Genomic DNA, 20,785 nt, shown 5'->3' on the forward strand with positions numbered 1-20,785 from the left:
ATGTCATCAATTCCTGTATTTTGCCTGAGATGAGCACAACTTCTAAATCCATAGCAATCTCCCCAGAGGTCTGCAAGGTGAAACACTTTAACTATCAATGTGTTTGATGTTTTACCTTCCTTTATAGCAAAGCTCTTCAAAGATGACGCCTGCCATAAAACACAGCAGGCACTCAGTATTTGCTGAATGAATGAATGCACAGGTCTGTGAAGATGCAAATTTGGATAGTAGGCTAACTGACATAGTAGAGTCTTTTTCAGTGGTATTCAGTTTGCACAATTAATGCTACTTCACTGAAGTTTAATGAAAGCAATAGGAACAGTTCTGATTTTTGTTATGTAATTCCATATAAGTAATAATTTGCTTTTCCCTGAGCTATAAAATAGAGTCATCAAATTAAAAATCATTCTAGATTACTCCACCTTAAGATTCTACTTTATCATTATCAGGTCTTTAACCATACAAAGATATCTATAATGTATTCAAGAATTCATTTATTCCATGTATGGCTATTCTCAAAATTAACTTTTTTTTTTAAACCTTTATAACCAGTGTTAAGTTGCTTCATTTCTAAACTAGTTATACAAGTAACTCTCTATAGACCAATGAAGCCAATTAGACTCACCTTGACTTTTTAAATACCACCCTTAATATACTTAAATACTTGAAGGTTAACAAGTACTTTAATGCTAATAACTTATGACTTGTGACCTTGTTGCTAATTCAGTTTTTTACTCAATGTTTTGCATATGTAGTAAAATTACTTTCTGCCTGAGAATAAGTAAGCAACTTCTGTAAATCATAGCCCTAATAGTAAAAAGTACCATGCTAAGCACAGCACTTAAATGTTTTGATATGGTAGTGCATTAAACACAAGTAGGTATTACCCCCACTTTACAATTTGAAGAAATTGATAACGGGCACACAGCTGGTAAAATGACAATGGAATTAAACTCCTCACCTTCTTGCAACATGTATGCCCCTAGTCAGTATAACACACTGCCTTCCTATCAGAGCTTTGGTCACTGTGAAGAAATGAAGACTAACCATCATCATTCCACTCTCTCTATTCCATCATTCCATTTAATTCTAGCGTTACTTTGAAGGCAAGAATCAGTTCTATCTTCTTATCCCTGCTAGCACAAGGCTTGACATAGTTCAGGTGCATAATAAATAATAAACAGATGCCTTCAGGTAAAACCAAGGTATATAAGACTATCACCTAAAATACTAATAGCCTCAGAAAAAAGTTTTTTCAAGTTATTTTCTTTTTTTTTTTTCCAAGTTATTTTCTTTTATATTTTTTCTCATTTTGGGGGGTACTGATATATAAAAGGAAATACTTTATATCCTTTACGTAAAAGGAGAATAATCTCACTGCTACATTTGCTACAATGTAGGCAATGCCATGTGTTTGTTAATAGTTTGTCCCAGGCCCTCTAATCTATCAGTAAATTTGCCATAAAATTTCTAAATTTGGAGAAAATGTAAAATGTCACAATATTAGCCACACTTTTAATCCAACAGTGTTAATTTTCTCAACTTTTTAAAGCATAATAATGTGAAAATTTTTTGAAAGAATGGCAACATCAGTTTAGAGGGACTGTTTTTTTCTCATTCTTTTCTTACTGTTAAGTGTCACTTTTTGTGGTCAATAGCGCCTCTTTAAGCAGCAGAGTTCTGAAGCCTCTTACCCGGTTTTGCTCATCTGCCACAGGCCCATCCAATGATAATCAATCTTACCAGAATTGTGTGTATAATTGGATCTAGGTGGGACTAAGTTGCTCTCCTATAAGTAAAGTTGAAGTACGCCTATCAGACATCTAAGACAATGCAGCTGCTCAGAACTCTTGGCCTAACTTACTTTCCAGGTTCTCCACTGAACTGCAAGTAACTAAAGTTACTAAATGGGTTATCTTCTAGATGAGTCAAGTATCACTATATAATACCTATTACAAACACATATATACTGATGACTCAAGCATGCTTGCAACATGTGTACAAAGACACACTTACACACAAAGCATATGATCCAAGTTTAGGCACGCAATCCAAACTAGGACAATTAGAGTGAGGCTAATTAAAACCAGTGGGGGCAAGACTCCTCTCAGGTCACAAACCGGAGGGACAAACTGGCAGCATTCATGATCCCGACTTCAATTCAACACAGGTGCATTGGTGACTCAAATAACATGAGCACTATTACTATAGATGAAATAAATATCCAACAGTGAAAAAAATTTAAGATTTCAAACAAAAAGTATATCACCATTCTTTAAGTTACAAAATAATATCACACCTAGAAAATGAAGTATATTACTAGTATCATGTGAAAGTGTTTTGGTTTATAACTAAAATAAAATTAAATTCTAGATTCAAATAAGTATAAAGATTTTCTCTTACATGAGTGGCCAGTGGGACCATTGAAGATTAAAATGTCTCTACAAATTCACACTCGCTGGAGATAGATACTACCTTCACTGAAAACTTTTAGACTAGAGATCTCAGTTCAAAATATGTCTCTACAAATTCACACTCGCTGGAGATAGATACTACCTTCACTGAAAACTTTTAGACTAGAGATTTCAGTTCAAAATATCTAAAACAACTATTTAAACAATTCATAGCATAAGTCACTTTTCTTTGATTCATCTATTAGAATCTGCTATACTGATAACAAGGAGATTAAAATGAAAGTTACATTAGGATAAATCTATAAGGGGATCCTAAAAATATTTTTGTGATTATGTACTAAACCTAAAATTGAAACATTTTACATATAAAAACTGTTAAGAGAAAAATCTTGAGATTAACTTTTATTGGCTTATACATGTCAAAATCCCTTTGGGATATAAATTTTTATCCATTAAAAATGGGACTTTGTGTTCATTCCTAAAATGAAATGGTATAATGTTAGAAACCCTGTTAATTTGATTTCCTGATTAGTTCAGTGGAGGAAAATGCCATATGATCATCTGCACTGATGCTTCCCAAATAAAAACAAACAAAGGCATTCTTCATAATATCCTTTTTTAACATTTTACTTTCATTTAGCTCATAAAAAGAAAAATAATAGAGCATGTCCAAACATACATCACCCCATTTCCTATAATGGTAACTTTTTACATAACTATAGCACAACTATCAAAACCAGGAAAATACTGATTTACTACTATGAATTAACTACAGACCTTATTAGAAATTCACCAGTTTTTCCACTAATATCTCTTTCCTGTTCCAGGATCTTATCTACAAGCCCAAGCTGTTTTTGGTTGTTAGTTTTCCTAGTCTCCTTCAATCTGTGACAATTCCTTGGTCTGTGTGTGTGATTGTGTGTACTACGATCTTGATACTTTTAAAGAATAGTAGCCAGTTATTTGTAGATTGCCCCTCAAATAGGGATTGTCTAGAATTTTTTCATTTGAATAAGTTATTCAGTTATTCATTTTTGAAAAGAATTCCACAGAAATGATTTTTGTACTCTTCTTAAATGTATAATATCAAGGGGTACATAATATCACTATGACCTATTACTTGTGATGCTAACCTTGATCACTTGGTTAAGATAGTATTTTGGGGGTTTCTCCATCTTGAGTAAGTGAAAGTCGCTCAGTCATGTCCAATTCATTTCGACCCCATGGACACCAGGCTCCTCTGTCCATGGGATTTCCAGGCAAGAATACTGGAATGGATAAGTCATTCCCTTCTCTAGGAGATCTTCCTGACCCAGGGATCAAACCCAGGTCTCCTTCATTGCAGGCATATTCTTTCTGTCTAAGCCACCAGGGAATCCCATCATAGTAACTATTTTTCCCTTACCAAACACTTAATAACTCTCTAAGCCCATCCATGTTGCTGCAAATAGCAATATTTTGTCCTTTATGGCTGAGCAATATTCCACTGTGTGTGTGTGTTTGTGTGTACATGCAGACATACACACCCTCCCTCCCATATCATCTTAATCCAGTCACCTGTTGATGGGTACCTGGATGGCTTCCATGTCTTGGCTATTGTAAATAATGCTACAAAGAACACTGGGATGCATGTATGTTTTCAAATAAAGTTTTTGTCTTTTCCAGACATATGCTCAGAAGTGGAGCTACTAGATGGTGCTGTGACTTCAGTTTTTTAAGGAACCTCCATGTGTTCTGCATAGCGACTGCACTAATTTGCATTTTCACCAACAACGTACAATAGTATCTTTTTCTACACATACTCGCCAACATGCGTGATCTGTAAACTTTCTGATGATAGCCATTTTTATAGGTGTGAGGTGGTACATCACTGTAATTTTGATTTGCATTTGTCTAATAATTAGATAGGTTGAACATCTTTTTGTATGCCTTTCAGCCATCTGTATGTCTTCTTTGCAGAAATGTCTATTCATGTCTTCTGCCCATTTTTTTTGATTTGGTAGTTTTTCTGATATTGAGTTGTATGAGTTGTTCCGACATTGCAGATATTACATTCTCAGCTGCATCATTTGCAAATATTTTCTCCCAGGTTGCTTTTGTTTTGTTGATGGTTTCCTTTGCTGTACAAAAGCTTTTAAGTTTAATTAGGCCTTATTTGTTTATTTTTGCTTTCATTTCTTTTGCCTTGGGAGACTGATCCAAGAAAATACTGCTACGATTTATGACAAAATGTCTTGAATATATTCTAAGAGTTTTACGGTTTCAGGTATTACATTTATATTTTAAAATGACTTTATTTTTGTATGTGGTATGACGGAATGTTCTAATCTCATTGGTTTAACATGGTAACATAGTTTCACCAGACATCACCTGTTAAAGAGACTATCAGACTGCTTTGGAAATCCACGGTCTTTTGCAATTCCATATAAATTTTAGGATTACTTATTCTAATTTTGAGAAAAATGTCATGGGTATTTTGATAGGGATCGCACAGATTTCTTTGGGTAGTATGGCCATTTTCATAATATTAATTCTTCCAATCCAAGCCAGCATGGAATAAATCTTTCCATTTCCTTGAATCATCTTCAAATTCCTTTACCAACGGCTTATAGTTTTCAGAGTATATGTCTTTCACTTCCTTGGTTAAGTTTATTCCTAATAATTAAAACTTTGATAATTTCTTTTTTTACTTTCTCTTTCTGATATTGCATTATTACTGTATGGAAAGGAAGAGATTTCTATACATTAACCTTGTATTCTGCAACCTTGTTGAATTCATTTCTTAGTTTTAGTAGTTTTGGGGTAGAGACATTAGGGTTCTCTATATCAAGTATCATGTTATATACAAATAGTGACAGTTTTACCTCTTCCCTTCAATTAGAATATCTTTTCTTTTTCTTGTCTTACTGCTGTGGCTAGGACTTCCAATACCACATCAAACAGAAACAACTAGAATGGCCATCCTTATCTTGTTCCTAAATTTAATGGGAAGGCTTTCAGCTTTAACCATGAATTATTATGGTGTCTGCGGGTTTATTGTAAATGGCATTTGTTATGCTCCCTCTATACTCACTTTGGTAAGAGTTTTTACCATGAACAAATGTTCATTTTTTTCAAATGTCTTCTCTGTATCTATGGAGATAATACTGTGATTTTCATCTTTCCTTTCTTTAATGTGGTGTATCACATTGATTTGCATACACTGAACCATCACTGTGATCCTGGAATAAATCCAACTTGATCAAGGTGTATGATCCTTTTTATGAATTATTGTATTTGGCTTACTAATATTTTGCTGAGGATTTCTGCATTTGTATTCATCAAAGACACTGGCCTATAATTTTCTTTTCTTGAAATGTCTTTGCTATGAGGACTCACAGAATGAATGTGGGAGTACTGCCTCCTATTCAACTTATTTTATTTCTATGGTTTTAGCTGTTCTTTCTCCTCTTTTATTATTTTATTTGGGCCCTATCTCTTTTCTTCTTTGTGAACATGGTTAAAGATTTATCAATTACGCTTATCTTTTCAAAAAACTAGCTCTTGGATTCAATGATCTTTTCTTTTGACTTTTTTGATCTTGTTTATTTCCTCTATGATGTTTATTATTACATTTCCTTCCTTCTTCTGACTTTTGACTTTGTTCTTTTTTTATTTCTTTTAGGTGGTGGATTAGGCTGTTTGAAATTTTTCTTATTTCTTGAGGAAGCCTTTAATTGCCATCAACTTCCCTCTTAGAACTGCTTCTGCCGCACCCCACAGATTCTGGAAAATTGTGTTTCCATTTTCATTTGTCTAGAGGTATTTTATGATTTCCTCTTTGATTTTCATCATTTAGTCTTTTGATGTTTTAAGAGCATGTTGTTTATTCTTCACATCTGTTATTTTCCCATTTTTCTTTCTGTAGTTATACTAGTTACACACTATTATCATAAAAAAAAAAAACCCACAAAACCTCTTGATATAATTTCTATCCTTTCAAATTAAGGTTTGTCTTGTGACCTAGTATGTGATCTGTCCTAGAGAACATTCCATGTGCAATTTAAAAAAATGTATTCTGCTTTCCCTGCCCTGCCCTGCCCCCCTACCCCCCCACCCCCCTCCCCACCATGGAATGTCCTATAGATAACAAATCCAACTCACCTATTCTTTTTCAGGATCTCTGTTGCCTTACTGATTTTGTCTGGATGACATATCCACCCATGTCAGTGGGGTGTTAAAGTCTCCTACTATTACTATATTACTGCCAATTTCTCCCTTTGTTATTATTTGCTTTATATATAGATGTTCCTGGATTGGGTGCATATATGTTAACAAGTACAATATCCTCTTCTTGTATCATACCTTTTATCATTATACAATGCCTGCCTCTGTCTTTCATCATGGCCCTTGGTATAAAGCTTATTTTTTCTGAAATGAGTATTGCTACTCTTGCTTTGTCATTCCTGTTTGCATGAAATACTTTACCCAACCCCTCACTTTCAGTCCCCTTTTAAAAGGAGTCCTTTAAAAGGGAGTCTTTTAAGGCAGCATATTGATGGGTCTTGTTTTTTATCCAATCAGCCCCCTATGTCTTTTGATCAGAGCATTTATTCCACATATAAAGTAATTATTGATATGTACACACTTATTGGGGCTTCCCTAGTGGCTCATATGGTAAAGAATCTGCCTGTAATGCAGGAGACCCAGATTCAACCCTGAGGTCAGGAAGATCCCATGCAGAAGGGAATGGCTACCCATTCCAGTCATCTTACCTGGAGAATTCCACAGACAGAGGAGCCTGGAAGGCTATACAGTCCATGGGGCTGCAAAGAGTCAGACGTGACTAGAGTGACTAACACTTTCATGTACTTACTGACCTTTTATTACCTGTTTTTCAGTTGTTTTTGTAGTTCTTCTCTGTTCGCCCTTTTGTCTCTTTCACTGTAATGCCACACCACTTAACTGCTGAGAATTTATGTTTTAATGTCTGATACTGCTAGTTCTCTTCAAAGTTTTCCTTTCTCAGTGTTTTCCTGGCGGTTCTTACATGTTTATTTTTCCATGTGAATTTTCTTATCTTGTCTAATTTCATGAGTTGTGGCATTCTACTGGAATTACAGGAAATATATAAATTACTTTAAGAAAGAACTGACATCTATATCATTTTGAGTAACAATTTAAGAATAAGAGGTATCTTTCCATTTTTTCAAATCTATTTTTGTGTCTTTGGAGTGTCCAAGCTTTTCTTCTTACAGGTTTCACAAATTTATTAAATTTTTCACAAGTATTTAATTATTTTTGTTGTTGCTGAAAGGTTTGTCCTAATGTTATAGCCTCTGTTTATTTGTGCATATGAAGACTGATATTTGTATGTTAAATTTTTTTTTTTTTTAAAGTAAAAACCAAACTTTATTGTTGCTTTTTGCCATTTGGTAGCATTTTACACACAGGCTTCGATCTTCAGAATACCCTGGATTCAGTAGAAAAACCATTTAAATGAAGTTCTGTACAATAAAAACTTCTCAGCAGTCAAAATTTTAGACTGTAAAAAAATACATGCAAAACATACTTTTCTGAAAACACTTAACTTTGAATAAAGCACCGAACTACACAAATGCAGAATGAAAACAGCATTTCAACCCCACCAAAAGTAGTCATCATAAAAGGTGTAAAAGTCACCTAACTTCACTAGGCACTGTTCAATTTTTAAACAGGAGACAATAAAAAATTGTCCACAAACAATATCCCAACTCTAGGGCAGGTTTCAGAAAGTCTTCAACTTCATGCTTTAATAGCGACGAGGTGAGTATGATCAAGATCTGGAACGTGATCTGTATCCTCCACGACTACAGTAGGGAGAAGGTGACCCTCTTCTGTATATCTGATCCCTGTCTTGAGCAACTCTCCAACCTCCTCCTCCTCCACCTCCACCTCTGTACGATCTGCTGTACTAGTCCCGATCATCATAGCCTCGACCATATCCTCTGCCATAGTAATCTCCACGGCGTGAGCTGCCATAGGTAGGTCTCCCCATGTAAATTCCTGGTGTTGGAGTATGTGGTCTTTTCGTTATGGAGAAGTCAACTCTGATCCTACGTCCATCAAGCTCCATTCTATTGGCACGCTCTTTTGCTTCCTTGGCATCATCTACATTTTCAAAGTATACAAAGGCAAATCCTCTTGAACATCTAGATTGCTGGTCATATACAATAGATATATCAGCAATTGGGCCATATTTCATTTCTCTTAGATCTCTTTCTGTAGTGTACAAGCTCAATCCAAATACTCCAAGACAACAGTTGGGATCAGGATTTGCCCAATTCCCAACATGACGCAGGCAAGTAGACATGGGAGAATGACTGTGGCTATGCCGTCTTCGATAATCTCTGCTGTAAGATCTGCTACGAGATCGTCTATGGGACCGAGATCGTGACCTTGTATAACACCTCCGAGAACTTCTTCTGGATCTAGACCTAGATTCAGATCTGGATCTGGACTTTGATCTGGAACGCCTGGAATCTTCCTTGGAGCGAGACCTTGCAGGGGTATGCCTTGCAGATTTCCCAGATCCATGAGCACTTCCACTTCTGGAAGCAGAACGGGATTCCCACTCGCCGTAGTTCTGCTCGCTGCTGTCGCTCATGACTTCTACTGCTGTCACCGCTCCATGTGCTTAAATCGAGCTGCCAACCTCTCGCGTCTTCAGTGTAGAGGCTCCGCCGTAGCCTCGCACTACACACTGGTTCCCGATCCGCTCAGAGCCGAAACGCTCCGCGCCGCTTCCGCTTGGGCTTTTAAGTCTCTGTATGTTAATTTTATATCATATCACTTTCCTGAATTACTTTACAATTTGAGTTAGTTTTATCATCAACTGAAGTTTTTCCAAAGTACTATCGTATCATCTCCAAAGTGACACAGTTTTCCTTCTGGCTTACTAATTCTCTTGCCTCTAATTGATTTCTGTAATTTAGCTGCATGGGCTAATACTTCTAAGGCAATGTTAAACAGCAATAGAAATAATGGATACAGTTGCCTTGTTCATGATCTTCATGGAAATGCCTCTTATGATTCTCTATAAAATAAGATAGTGGCTTTAGGGCTAAGGTAGATATATTCCTGATAATATTCTTAATAAAATAGAAATAAACTGAATACTTGATTAGCGTCATAAAATGCATACATCATGCCAAAAAGTAGTATCATGCTTAATGATAGAAGCACGCCTATCAAAGACTGAAAGACAAAGATCCCAATATTATTAACATTTTTCTAAAATAAACCATTAGCAGATTTAATCCACTGAAGGAAAAATGAGATATTTATACTAGAAAGATATAATCAGATGCTTGGAATACCCCAAAGAACAAAATAAAACTCTTATAAACAAGGAAATAATTCAGTAAACCGCTAAGCACTATATGAAGATTACTTGAAATGTGTATTTGGTCTTTATTAGGCCTGGCCTCATAACTGGGTACTACTTAGGTTAAGACTTGCTCTATTACATAGAATACTAGTCCAGAAATTTGTTTTCTTGCATATACTGGAAAGTAATCAGGTTTTGAAGATTAAGTCTTACAACTTTCAAACAAGGTAACTGATATAATAATTTCCTAATTTTCAGAGAAAAAACAAATGTCAAAAATGTACATACTTTAAACTTTGGTATACACTGTTGTGTATGCATCGTGCATATGTGTATCCCCATATGAACTGATAGGCAACTGTCCTCCATTAGTTTTTTTTAATTTATTTTTTATTTTATTTATTTATTTATTTATTTATTTTTTGGTCCTCCACTAGTAAGAATAGCCTAACCGGTAAGTATTGATTAAAACCAGTATCAATAAAGCATTAAGATATAGCATACCATTTTCTGGTGGCTGATAATTCCTCTAAAACAGAGTTTAGGGTAGTAAATTTGGTCTGAGTAATTTTCAGGGATGGCAGTAATTCTTTTCTTAGTAACTATTCAAATAATACTGCTCATACTTTGTAGAATTTTAAATTAGAACCCAGGACTTGGTGATTTTTTGGTTTACTGTTTCTTCTATTACAACTTATTCTTAACACATCATTTCTCCTTGGAAACAGAAACTGTAAATTAACAAATATATAACAAATATTATGTATGTAGTATAACAGCCTTAGCTCAGTGAGATATATAATCATGTATCTGCATTAAGCCTTAAATTCCCAATGTTATAGTTAAGTCCACAGTTTTCATGCTTAATGTCTTCTCTGCACCAAATTTTGCTGTGCAAACTATATAGTGGTCACTGATTAATATTAATCTATGTTCTTAAAAGTTAGAAAAGTGACAACCTTTGGGAAAAAAAGATGGTACTAGTACTTTGGAGGAGCATGATGGAAGGCTCTTAATTGCTGATAATTCTTGTTCTGGTGATTTCACAGGTACGTTCACTTTGTGATAATTCACTTATTAACTTGAGACTTTTGTATACTTTTCTGTATATATGTTATATTTCAATCAAAATAGCTAATTTATAAAAATAAACAGAAAATAAAAACAAACCATACAGACTTCTCATCTCCCCAGTAAAGCACCATTTCTTTGCAATCATATTATGTTGCACTTAGGGTCTCTCTTGAAACAAAATAAAAACTTATCTTTAAACTCTAGAATCATTCAGTGTGATAAGATGTTCATACTACTTGAATTCCATACTACTTGAATTCCTTCAAAGAGCAAGTTCACACCTTCTATTTCAAGTTTTTCCCCAAAATGTATACATGTGTATTTTAAAGTCGAGAGGGAGACTTAACTGTTCTATATAGGCTTTCATGTGTATTTGTTTATCTCTACCTTTCTTATTCTTTTTTTCTTCCTCTCTCTTATTCACCCTATTAGTTGGACCTCTATAGTTGAATTTCTGTTAAGCTTACTATAAATATGATACAACTAAGATGTACAAACTATAGTATAAGAACAGTTCTACCTTAGAAAATTACAACATCCCCATTAAGTGATATATGTAGACCAATCAACCCAAAATATTCAAATCCCTCTAACTAAACTCATCTTTCTCCCTCACTACCAAGATATATTATTATACCAAGTCTCTCTGCAGCAGCACAATTCTCCTAAGCCAAATCCTCAGAAACACTGTTGACTTTCACTATATCATCCCCATTCATTAGACATAATGTTCCACCTCTGGGAAGTCTGTTTCTACCCTCTTTCTTTCCATTCCTATTCCATTCCTATTGCTATAACCCTATTTAGTACTCCAAATACCCTGCCTGAATTATTGCAAAACCTCCCACTTCTAACCCAAGCTATTACCCACTCCAATTAATCTTCCATACTATCACTATATTAATCTTTCTGAGGGATAACATTGAACATGGCACACTTGTTTTAAAAATCTTCCCTATCTTCTGAATGAATTTCAAGTGAAAGTCACTCAAGTCATGTCTGACTCTGCAACCCCATGGAAATCTCCAGGCCAGAATACTGGAGTGGGTAGCCTATTCCTTCTCCAGCAGATCTTCCCAACCTGGGAATCAAACCAAGGCCTCCTGCATTGCAGGTGGATTCTTTACCAGCTGAGCTACCAGGAGATACCAAGACTGGTTTTAAATCTCGATAGAGAACCTCTAAAAACAACCATTACATTTGCTCCCTTTTCTACAGAATCAGAGTTATTTTAAAGAGGAAATGTACTGCACATAATAAAAAGCAAAACAAAAAAACAAGAGAAAAAAGGTCCAACTCAGTCCAATTACTGAACAAATAAACATCACTATCACCCAGAATGGAAGAAATCAAAGAAAAATCCGAAGTAAGAAAAAAGAAATCCTAACCATAGTTGAAAAGTCTGGTTGTAAGCAAACTTGAATGTTACATCTTTGAATGTAAATCTAAATCTAGTTTGTAGGCCCCAAAGACTGAAAGGAACTGGAGGAAATATTGCTTCTACATTAAATTTAATTCTTAAATTCCTTAACAAAGCGCACAGTCACCCTCCCTGTAAAAGAAATCACCAGAATATACACTGCAGCATGGCAGCTACCTCTGGTCATTTTTTTAAAATGAGGAACTTACAACATAAAACAAAATCTATATAAAAGATTGATGTTCTCTTATCAAGTAATTAATATTTTATTTCATACAAGAGAAGTAAGAAAACACCTTCCCATAGTGAGAAGAAATATCCCCTTGTAGTAACGATTTGGTGCTCACTCATTTGATGTTCACAGCCACTATCTTATAGAATGTAATTACCATGAATAGTGAGATCAACTGTATCTCTCAGGAGCATATTTTACTTGCCACCTGAAAATCCATAATATACTTAACTTTAGGTATGCACAAAACATAATAAAAGATGACTGATTAAAAACTAAGTAAACAGAGAAAAGTCTAGAACAGGGACGGCAGACAGATTTTATCTTGCACATCACCTCTGTGGAAAAACAGTGAGTTCTGAATAAGTGCCTTCTGAAGCTGTGCTTTGGCTCACCAGGAAAGAATACTATAATCAATGAGTAATACTGGTCACAGAATTGAGAAATGATAAATAATGTTACTTGCATCATGTATTTGCCACCCTTGTGCTACTGCACTTCAAATAATCTCAAAAAACAAACAACTACAAAATTACTTACTGCTTCAACAGAGTTACATTCTCGTCTTGTTTCTAAATAACGTAGGGCTCGTTTTTCTTCTTCTTTTAATTTAGCATCTGCCTGTCCAGAAGCAAAATAGCAATCATTTTATGAACATCAAGAAAACAGCTCAAATGATCACATATACTAGGTTCTGACTTACATATTTCATATAATTCTGTACACCATTTTGTTGTAAATACGAGGGTGCCTGTGTTCTATAAAATCTCTCTGTTGAATCCAAGTATGCCTTCTCAAAATTGTCCCTATAAATTTGGAGCTTATCCTCTGGATTAGAACAAAGGTTAACTGAAAAACAGAAAATAAAATTTTACTCTAATTATGATTCAAATCAGTATTTTGAGTACAGTAAATAAAAAACAAATATTGAGGAGTCATGTTCAAGGGACTGTGACAATGCCCATAAGAACATACAGTCATATAAGACAAAATCCTTCTCTATAAAAAACTTGAAAAGGTAACAACACAAAGGAGTAAAGTGACATATAATACAGAAAATGTGAACTGTTTTATTTTTGAATAGGAACGAGACTGATGAATAACTGGATGATCAAGAAACCATTCACAGAAAAGATGGGATTTGAATTCAGTCTTTCAGAACAAATTACACTGGTCAGTAAATACTCAGAAGTAGAATACAAGATTAAATAAAGATACAGCAATGAGGTTGTCTGAATGGATTGTAAGGTTAATAGAATATAAGGCAGAATGGCAAGCTGGAAATGGTTATGGGGAACCTCAACTCTCTGGCTAAGTAACCTAAATTTAGCATGCCATACCACTAAATGGATAAGAATACCAATACAACAGTACTTAAAAATTCATCTTGTGAAAGTATATGGGTTAAATGATAGCAACAGTATCACTATAAGAAGACTGTTTCAAAAGTCGAGAAGTAGAAATTAAAGTAAGTCTAAATTGGTGGCAATTGAAATAAAAACGAAGAAATTTCAGGGACATGACTAAAGAAAATCTAGACTTTGTATCTAAAGAAATACAAGGGCAACACAGAAAGCAAGTCAAAGATAACCAAAGGTTCATGAATATAAAATATTCTTACAACTATTTTGTGTCAGACATTCTATGATCAGTAAAGACACAATGTCAAGAACACAGTTAAAAATGCTAAAGCATTATGACAGGAAAGCACAGGTACTATGAAGCACCTAACCTAGTCTGGGAATTAGGAAAGACCTCCATGAGGAAACAGAGGATCTGACTAAAAGAATAAAGAAAGTCTGGAAAGGAATGTACACACATAAAATTAACTGATGCCCTAAGTTAAAAAAATGGTTACCTTTTAAAAGCTAGAGTTTCAAGACTATGTTTCTCTAATTCACGTAGCTAAAAAGATTTACTAGCTAAGAGATGAGTGAAATGGAGAAAATAAATATTAACTACATGAATATGAATTTTTCCAGGTTTCACTAAAGCAGAATATCTTTTCTGTCCTCTTAAAGCATAGGGCACTAAAAACAGATGTCACTATATGCTAACAAACTTAACTGTGATAGTACTATTCTATAATTGTCTTAGAATTTCCATGAAAAGGATATTTGATCATAAGTTCAGAACATACCATAGGATTCTCTTACTCCAATGACAAGCTGAGAATCAAAAGCTTCTCCTAATCTTTCAGCATGGACCAGCTTCATTGCACTATCTTGAAGTCTGCTTTTTATATTTGAAAAGATTGATTCATTCCATGTATCAAGCATGAGCTAGGAAAAAAAGAACAAAATAGGTAATCATTCCAATCTCTTAGTCCTATATTCACTTGAATACTATAGGAAACCAATATATTTAAATTTGGTAAATATCATCTGGTAAACAACAGCAAAGAACAAGTGTTTGTTAGAGTCAAACACAACTGGATTTGAATTCCAGCTGTTACTTATATATCTGCTTTCTCAACTGGAAAATAGTGAAAATAACAGTACAAATTTCAAGTGGTTGTTGCAAAATTAAACATGGTAATACATGGAAAATGTTACTTTTTCTATATAGTTCGAAGGTTGAATTTCAGAAATAATGATATGTGTTTGGGACGTTCATATGCATATCTGTATAAATATATGATAAATGGGAAAAGGATAAATTGAAAATGTTTGATAATAAATCTCAAAAGAATATACAAATTCACCTTGTAAATTTTCTATTTATGGAAAGAGCACATACATACTCATGAATATGCTGTCAGCATTAGCACAAACTTTAAGGCTGGGAAAAGGCAACAAAGTATAGGCCATTATTTGAATGCCTATGCTGGTTGCTATAACCAGTGAGTTGTTCAAAGTTCAAATGGAATTTTTAACTTTTAAAATCTGTGGTTCCATTTGATTCTCAAAAATAGAAATACATATGTATTAAATACATATCATCCAAAAGTCTGTTCTGTACATCTGTGTCTCTTTTTCTGTTTTGCATATAGGGTTATCGTTACCATCTTTCTAAATTTCATATATATGTGTTAGTATACTGTATTGGTCTTTATCTTTCTGGCTTACTTCACTCTGTATAATGGGCTCCAGTTTCATCCATCTCATTAGAACTGATTCAAATGAATTCTTTTTAATGGCTGTGGGAGAAGGTGAGGGTGGGATGTTTCGAGAGAACAGCATCGAAACATGTATATTATCTAGGGTGAAACAGATCACCAGCCCAGGTTGGATGCAGGAGACAAGTGCTCGGGCCTGGTGCACTGGGAAGACCCAGAGGGATCGGGTAGAGAGGGAGGTGGGAGGGGGGATCGGGATGGGGAATACATGTAAATCCATGGCTAATTCATTTCAATGTATGACAAAAACCACTACAATACTATAAAGTAATTAGCCTCCAACTAATAAAAATAAATGGAAAAAAAATAAGTAAATAAATAAATACATATAAAAAACAAGGACAACAAAGTTAGGTTTTAACTGACTGTAGAACTGAAAGGGAAATCTGGGACTCTTCAATTTCAGAGCTAAGTTCTTTCTATTAATTCATGAGTTGTCACTGGGCACAGAGTTTTTACAGCAGTTTAGCCACAATTAAACACAAAAATTCCAGAAGGTAAAATATTAATGGAAGGATTTTTTTAACAGAAAAACGTAATTTAGCTTATAAAAAAGTAAAAATATAAAAAAGAAGGAAATAAAATTCTGAAAATAAAACTAGGAAAAGGAGAAAGTGAAAAGGAAAAGCAAAGGAGGTAACGGCTGAACACAGATCTACAACTTAAGACCACATAAAAGAAGAGAGAACTAAAAGTAAAAGTAGATGAAAGAAAAGCAGTACTATTCAATAAAACACAGCAAAAGCTGAACAACAGTTTATATGTGAAGTAAAAAAACCCATTTCAGTGCAAATTTATTTCGAAAGTCTTCAACTCACCCTATTTCTGAAGAATATTAGGGGAAAACTGAGGAAACTGACTTACCTTTCGAACAATACTGTCTTCTACATTTGATTTTTTATTGCTGCCCTGTTTACCCATTAAAGTAATCTCTAGTTGACAGAAAGGCTTCGGTAAAATATCACACTGTGTAAAGAATTTTCGCCATTCAACAATATAAGCTTTTAGCAAAGCTGTATCATCTTGATGGCTCAGTACTCGCTGAAAAAAAAAGAATCATATCAATTTTAAATAAATACAAGTGCTAAAAGAAAAATAAAACATATTCATGCCATAAATTTATTATATACTCTAAATTATACCTAAAAGAAATTAAAACATATGTATATATACACAAGAAAAAAAAAACATGTTCACATAGATACAGTGGACATATAGTAATGCTCATTACTATAATGAACATTTTACAATATATACAGATGTTGAATCACTACGTTGTATACCTGAAACTAATAAAATGCTATCTGTCAATTATATTTTAATTAAAAAAAAATCCTATGTCCTTTAGCTGTTACCTTCCTACCCTCCTCCTTTCTTGGTTGTGCCCTCCTCACCTAGCCTGAAGTAATCACTAATTTATTTTCTGTGTCTATATATTTGCCTGTTCTGGGCTTTCATATGGATGAAACTATATAATATGTAGACTTTTATGATCGACTTCTTTTACACACCACAGTGTTTTCAGGGCTCATCCAAGTAGTATTATAGGTCAGTACTTTATTTCTAAATACTATTCCATTTTATGGACATATTTTATTTATCTACTTGTTCACTGGTGAACATGTGGATCATTTCTAACTTTTGGCTATCATGTATAATGCTACTATAAATGTCTGTCTACCAAAATAAGAAAATGTTCACAAAAAACTTGTGCACAGTTACCAAAAAAAGAGAGAGGATTCAAATAATTCAGAGATGAAAGAGGAGATACTACAACTGATACCACAGATATAAAAAGGATCATAAGAGACTACTATGAACTACTGAATGCCAACAAATTTGACAACTTACTAGAAATGGATAAATTCCTAGAAACATACAATAAACCAAACCGTTCTGTGAAGAAAAATAAATCTAAACAGACAGATTACTGGTAAGTTATTAATATTTTATTCACAATTTAAAAATTCCCAACAAGGGACATTGGTTCAAGATGGTAGAGTAGGATGTGTGCTCATCTCCTCCTGCAAGAGCACTGAAATCACAACTAACTGTTGAAGAACCATCAAGAGGAAGATGCTGGAACCCACCAAAAAAAGATACAAAAGACAAAGGAAAAGTTGCAACGACATGTCAGGAGGGGCACAATCACAATAAAATCAAACCCCATACCTACAGGTGGGCAGCCCACAAACTGGAGAACAATAACACCAAAAAAGTTTTCCCACTGTTGTAAAGGTTCTGAGCCCCACATCAAGCTTCCCAGCCTGGAGATTCTGGCAAAGGGACCAGGAATTCCCAGGGAAACTGAAGGCCAGTGGGATTTGATTATAGAACTTCCACAGGACTGTGGAAAACAGAGTCTGCACTCCTGGAGGGCATACACAAAATCTTGTGTGCATAAAGAACCACAAGAAAGGAGCAGTGATCCCACAGGAGACGGAACCAGACTTAACCGCTACTGTTGGAGGGTCTCCTGCAGAGGCGTGCGGTGGCAGTGGCCCACCACGGCACTGACAACCACAGCTCTAGGAAATGCCTCTGACACTGGAGGATGGTTTGCCCGACCATAGGTCCTGGAGATGCCAGGGCTGGGTTGCTTCAGGCTAAAAAACTAACAAGGAAGGACAATAGCCCATTCATTAGCAGAAAATGGGATTAAAGTTTTACTGATCATGGTGTTGCCCACCAGAGCAAGATCCAGTTTTTCCCACTGACAGTCCCTCCCATGAGGAAGCTTGCACAAGCCTCTTAGACAGCCTCATCCACCAGAGGGCAGAGAGAAGATGCAAGAAGAACTACAATCCTGCAGCCTCCAGAATAAGAACAACAATCATAAAAAGTTAAATAAAAAGAAAAGGCAGAGGATTCCATCCCAGATGAAGGAATAAGATCAAACCCCAGAAAAGCAATGATATGGAGATAAGCAACCTTCCAGAAAAAGAATTCAGAATAATGACAGTGAAGATGATCCAGGATCTTGGAAAAAGAATGGAGAGGATGCAAGAAATGTTCACCAAAGACCTAGAAGAACTAAAGTAAGAACCAACAGAGATAGACAACACACTAGAAAGAATAACAAAATAACTGTGGTAAGAAAACAGATAAATGACCTGGAAGATCAAATGGCTGAAATCACTGCTGCAAAACAGAATATAAAAAGAAGAACAAAAACCATATGATTATCTCAATAGATGCAGAAAAAGCCTTTGACAAAATTCAACATCCATTTATGATTAAAACTCTTCAGAAAGCAGGAACAGAAGGAACATACCTCAACATAATAAAAGCTATAGATGACAAACCCACAGCAAGCATTACCCTCAATGATGAAAAATTGAAAGCATTTCCCCTAAAATCAGGAACAAGACAAGGGTGCCCACTCTCACCACTACTATTCAACATAGTTTTGGAAGTTTTGGCCACAGCAATCAGAGCAGAAAAAGAGGTAAAAGGAATACAGATAGGAAAAGAAGAAGTGAAGCTCTCGCTGTTTGCAGATGACATGATCCTCTACATAGAAAACCCAAAAGGTTCTACCAGAAAATTACTAGAGCTAATCAATGAATATAGTAAAGTTGCAGGATATAAAATTAACACACAGAAATCCCTTGCATTCCTATACACTAACAATGAGAAAACAGAAAGAGAAATTAAGGAAACAATACCATTCACCATGGCAACAAAAAGAATAAAATACTTAGGAGTATATCTACCTAAAGAAACAAAAGACCTATACATAGAAAACTATAAAACACTGATGAAAGAAATCAAAGAGGACACAAACAGATGGAGAAACATACTGTGTTCATGGATTGGAAGAATCAATATTGTCAAAATGGCTATACTACCCAAAGCAATCTATAGATTCAATGCAATCCCTATTAAGCAACCAACAGTATTTTTCACAGAACTAGAACAAATAATTTCACAATTTGTATGGAAATACAAAAAACCTCAAATAACCAAAGTAATCTTGAGAAAGAAGAATGGAACTGGAGGAATCAACCTGCCTGACTTCAGGCTCTACTACAAAGCCATAGTCATCAAGACAGTATGGTACTGGCACAAAGACAGAAATACAGATCAATGGAACAGAATAGAAAGCCCAGAGATAAATCCACGCACCTATGGACACCTTATCTTTGACAAAGGAGGCAAGGATATACAATGGAAAAAAGACAACCTCTTTAACAAGTGGTGCTGGGAAAACTGGTCAACTACTTACTTGTAAAAGAATGAAACTAGAACACTTTCTAACACCATACACAAAAATAAACTCAAAATGGATTAAAGATCTAAATGTAAGACCAGAAACTATAAAACTCCTAGAGGAGAACATAGGCAAAACACTCTCCGACATAAATCACAGCAGGATCCTCTATGACCCACCTCCCAGAATATTGGACATAAAAGCAAAAATAAACAAATGGGACCTAATGAAACTTAAAAGCTTTTGCACAACAAAAGAACCTATAAGCAAGGTGAAAAGACAGCCCTAAGATTGGGAGAAAATAATAGCAAACGACGCAACAGACAAAGGATTAATCTCAAAAATATACAAGCAACTCCTCCAGCTCAACTCCAAAAAATAAATGACCCAATCAAAAAATGGGCCAAAGAACTAAACAGACATTTCTCTAAAAAAGACATACAGATGCTCAACATCACTCATCATCAGAGAAATGCAAATCAAAACCTCAATGACGTATCATTACACGTTAGTCAGAATGGCTGCTACCCAAAAGTCTACAAGCAATAAATGCTGGAGAGGGTGTGGAGAAAAGGGAACCCTCTTACACTGTTGGTGGGAATGCAAACTAGTACAACCACTATGGAGAACAGTGAGGAGATTTCCTTAAAAAATTGGAAACAGAACTGCCATATGACCCAGCAATCCCACTTCTGGGCATACACACCGAGGAAACCAGATCTGAAAGACACACGTGCACCCCAATGTTCATCACAGCACTGTTTATAATAGCCAGGATATGGAAGCAACCTAGATGCCCATCAGCAGATGAATGGATAAGGAAGTTGTGGTACATATACACCATGGAATATTACTCAGCCATTAAAAAGAATTCATTTGAATCAGTTCTAATGAGATGGATGAAACTGGAGCCCATTATACAGAGTGAAATAAGCCAGAAAGATAAAGGCCATTACAGTATACTAA

At 35.0% G+C, this 20,785-nt stretch overlaps 1 protein-coding gene and 1 pseudogene across 2 annotated transcripts in view; both read right to left on the reverse strand.

Moving 5' to 3' along the window:
- CUL5 (cullin 5) overlaps positions 1-20,785 on the reverse strand; it is a 130,681-nt gene that overhangs the window by 49,127 nt on the left and 60,769 nt on the right. For both annotated transcript variants that reach the window (XM_020891364.2, XM_070473644.1), the window contains 4 exons: positions 16,471-16,647; positions 14,629-14,770; positions 13,192-13,337; positions 13,029-13,109 (listed from right to left, as the gene is read on the reverse strand). In XM_020891364.2, the coding sequence (XP_020747023.1) occupies positions 13,029-13,109; positions 13,192-13,337; positions 14,629-14,770; positions 16,471-16,647 (546 nt within the window). The remainder of the gene's footprint in view (positions 1-13,028; positions 13,110-13,191; positions 13,338-14,628; positions 14,771-16,470; positions 16,648-20,785) is intronic.
- On the reverse strand, positions 7,775-13,018 carry LOC110135965 (transformer-2 protein homolog beta pseudogene; annotated as a pseudogene).

The sequence above is a fragment of the Odocoileus virginianus genome, chromosome 10 (genome assembly GCF_023699985.2).
Source record: "Odocoileus virginianus isolate 20LAN1187 ecotype Illinois chromosome 10, Ovbor_1.2, whole genome shotgun sequence".
Taxonomy (NCBI): domain Eukaryota; kingdom Metazoa; phylum Chordata; class Mammalia; order Artiodactyla; family Cervidae; genus Odocoileus; species Odocoileus virginianus.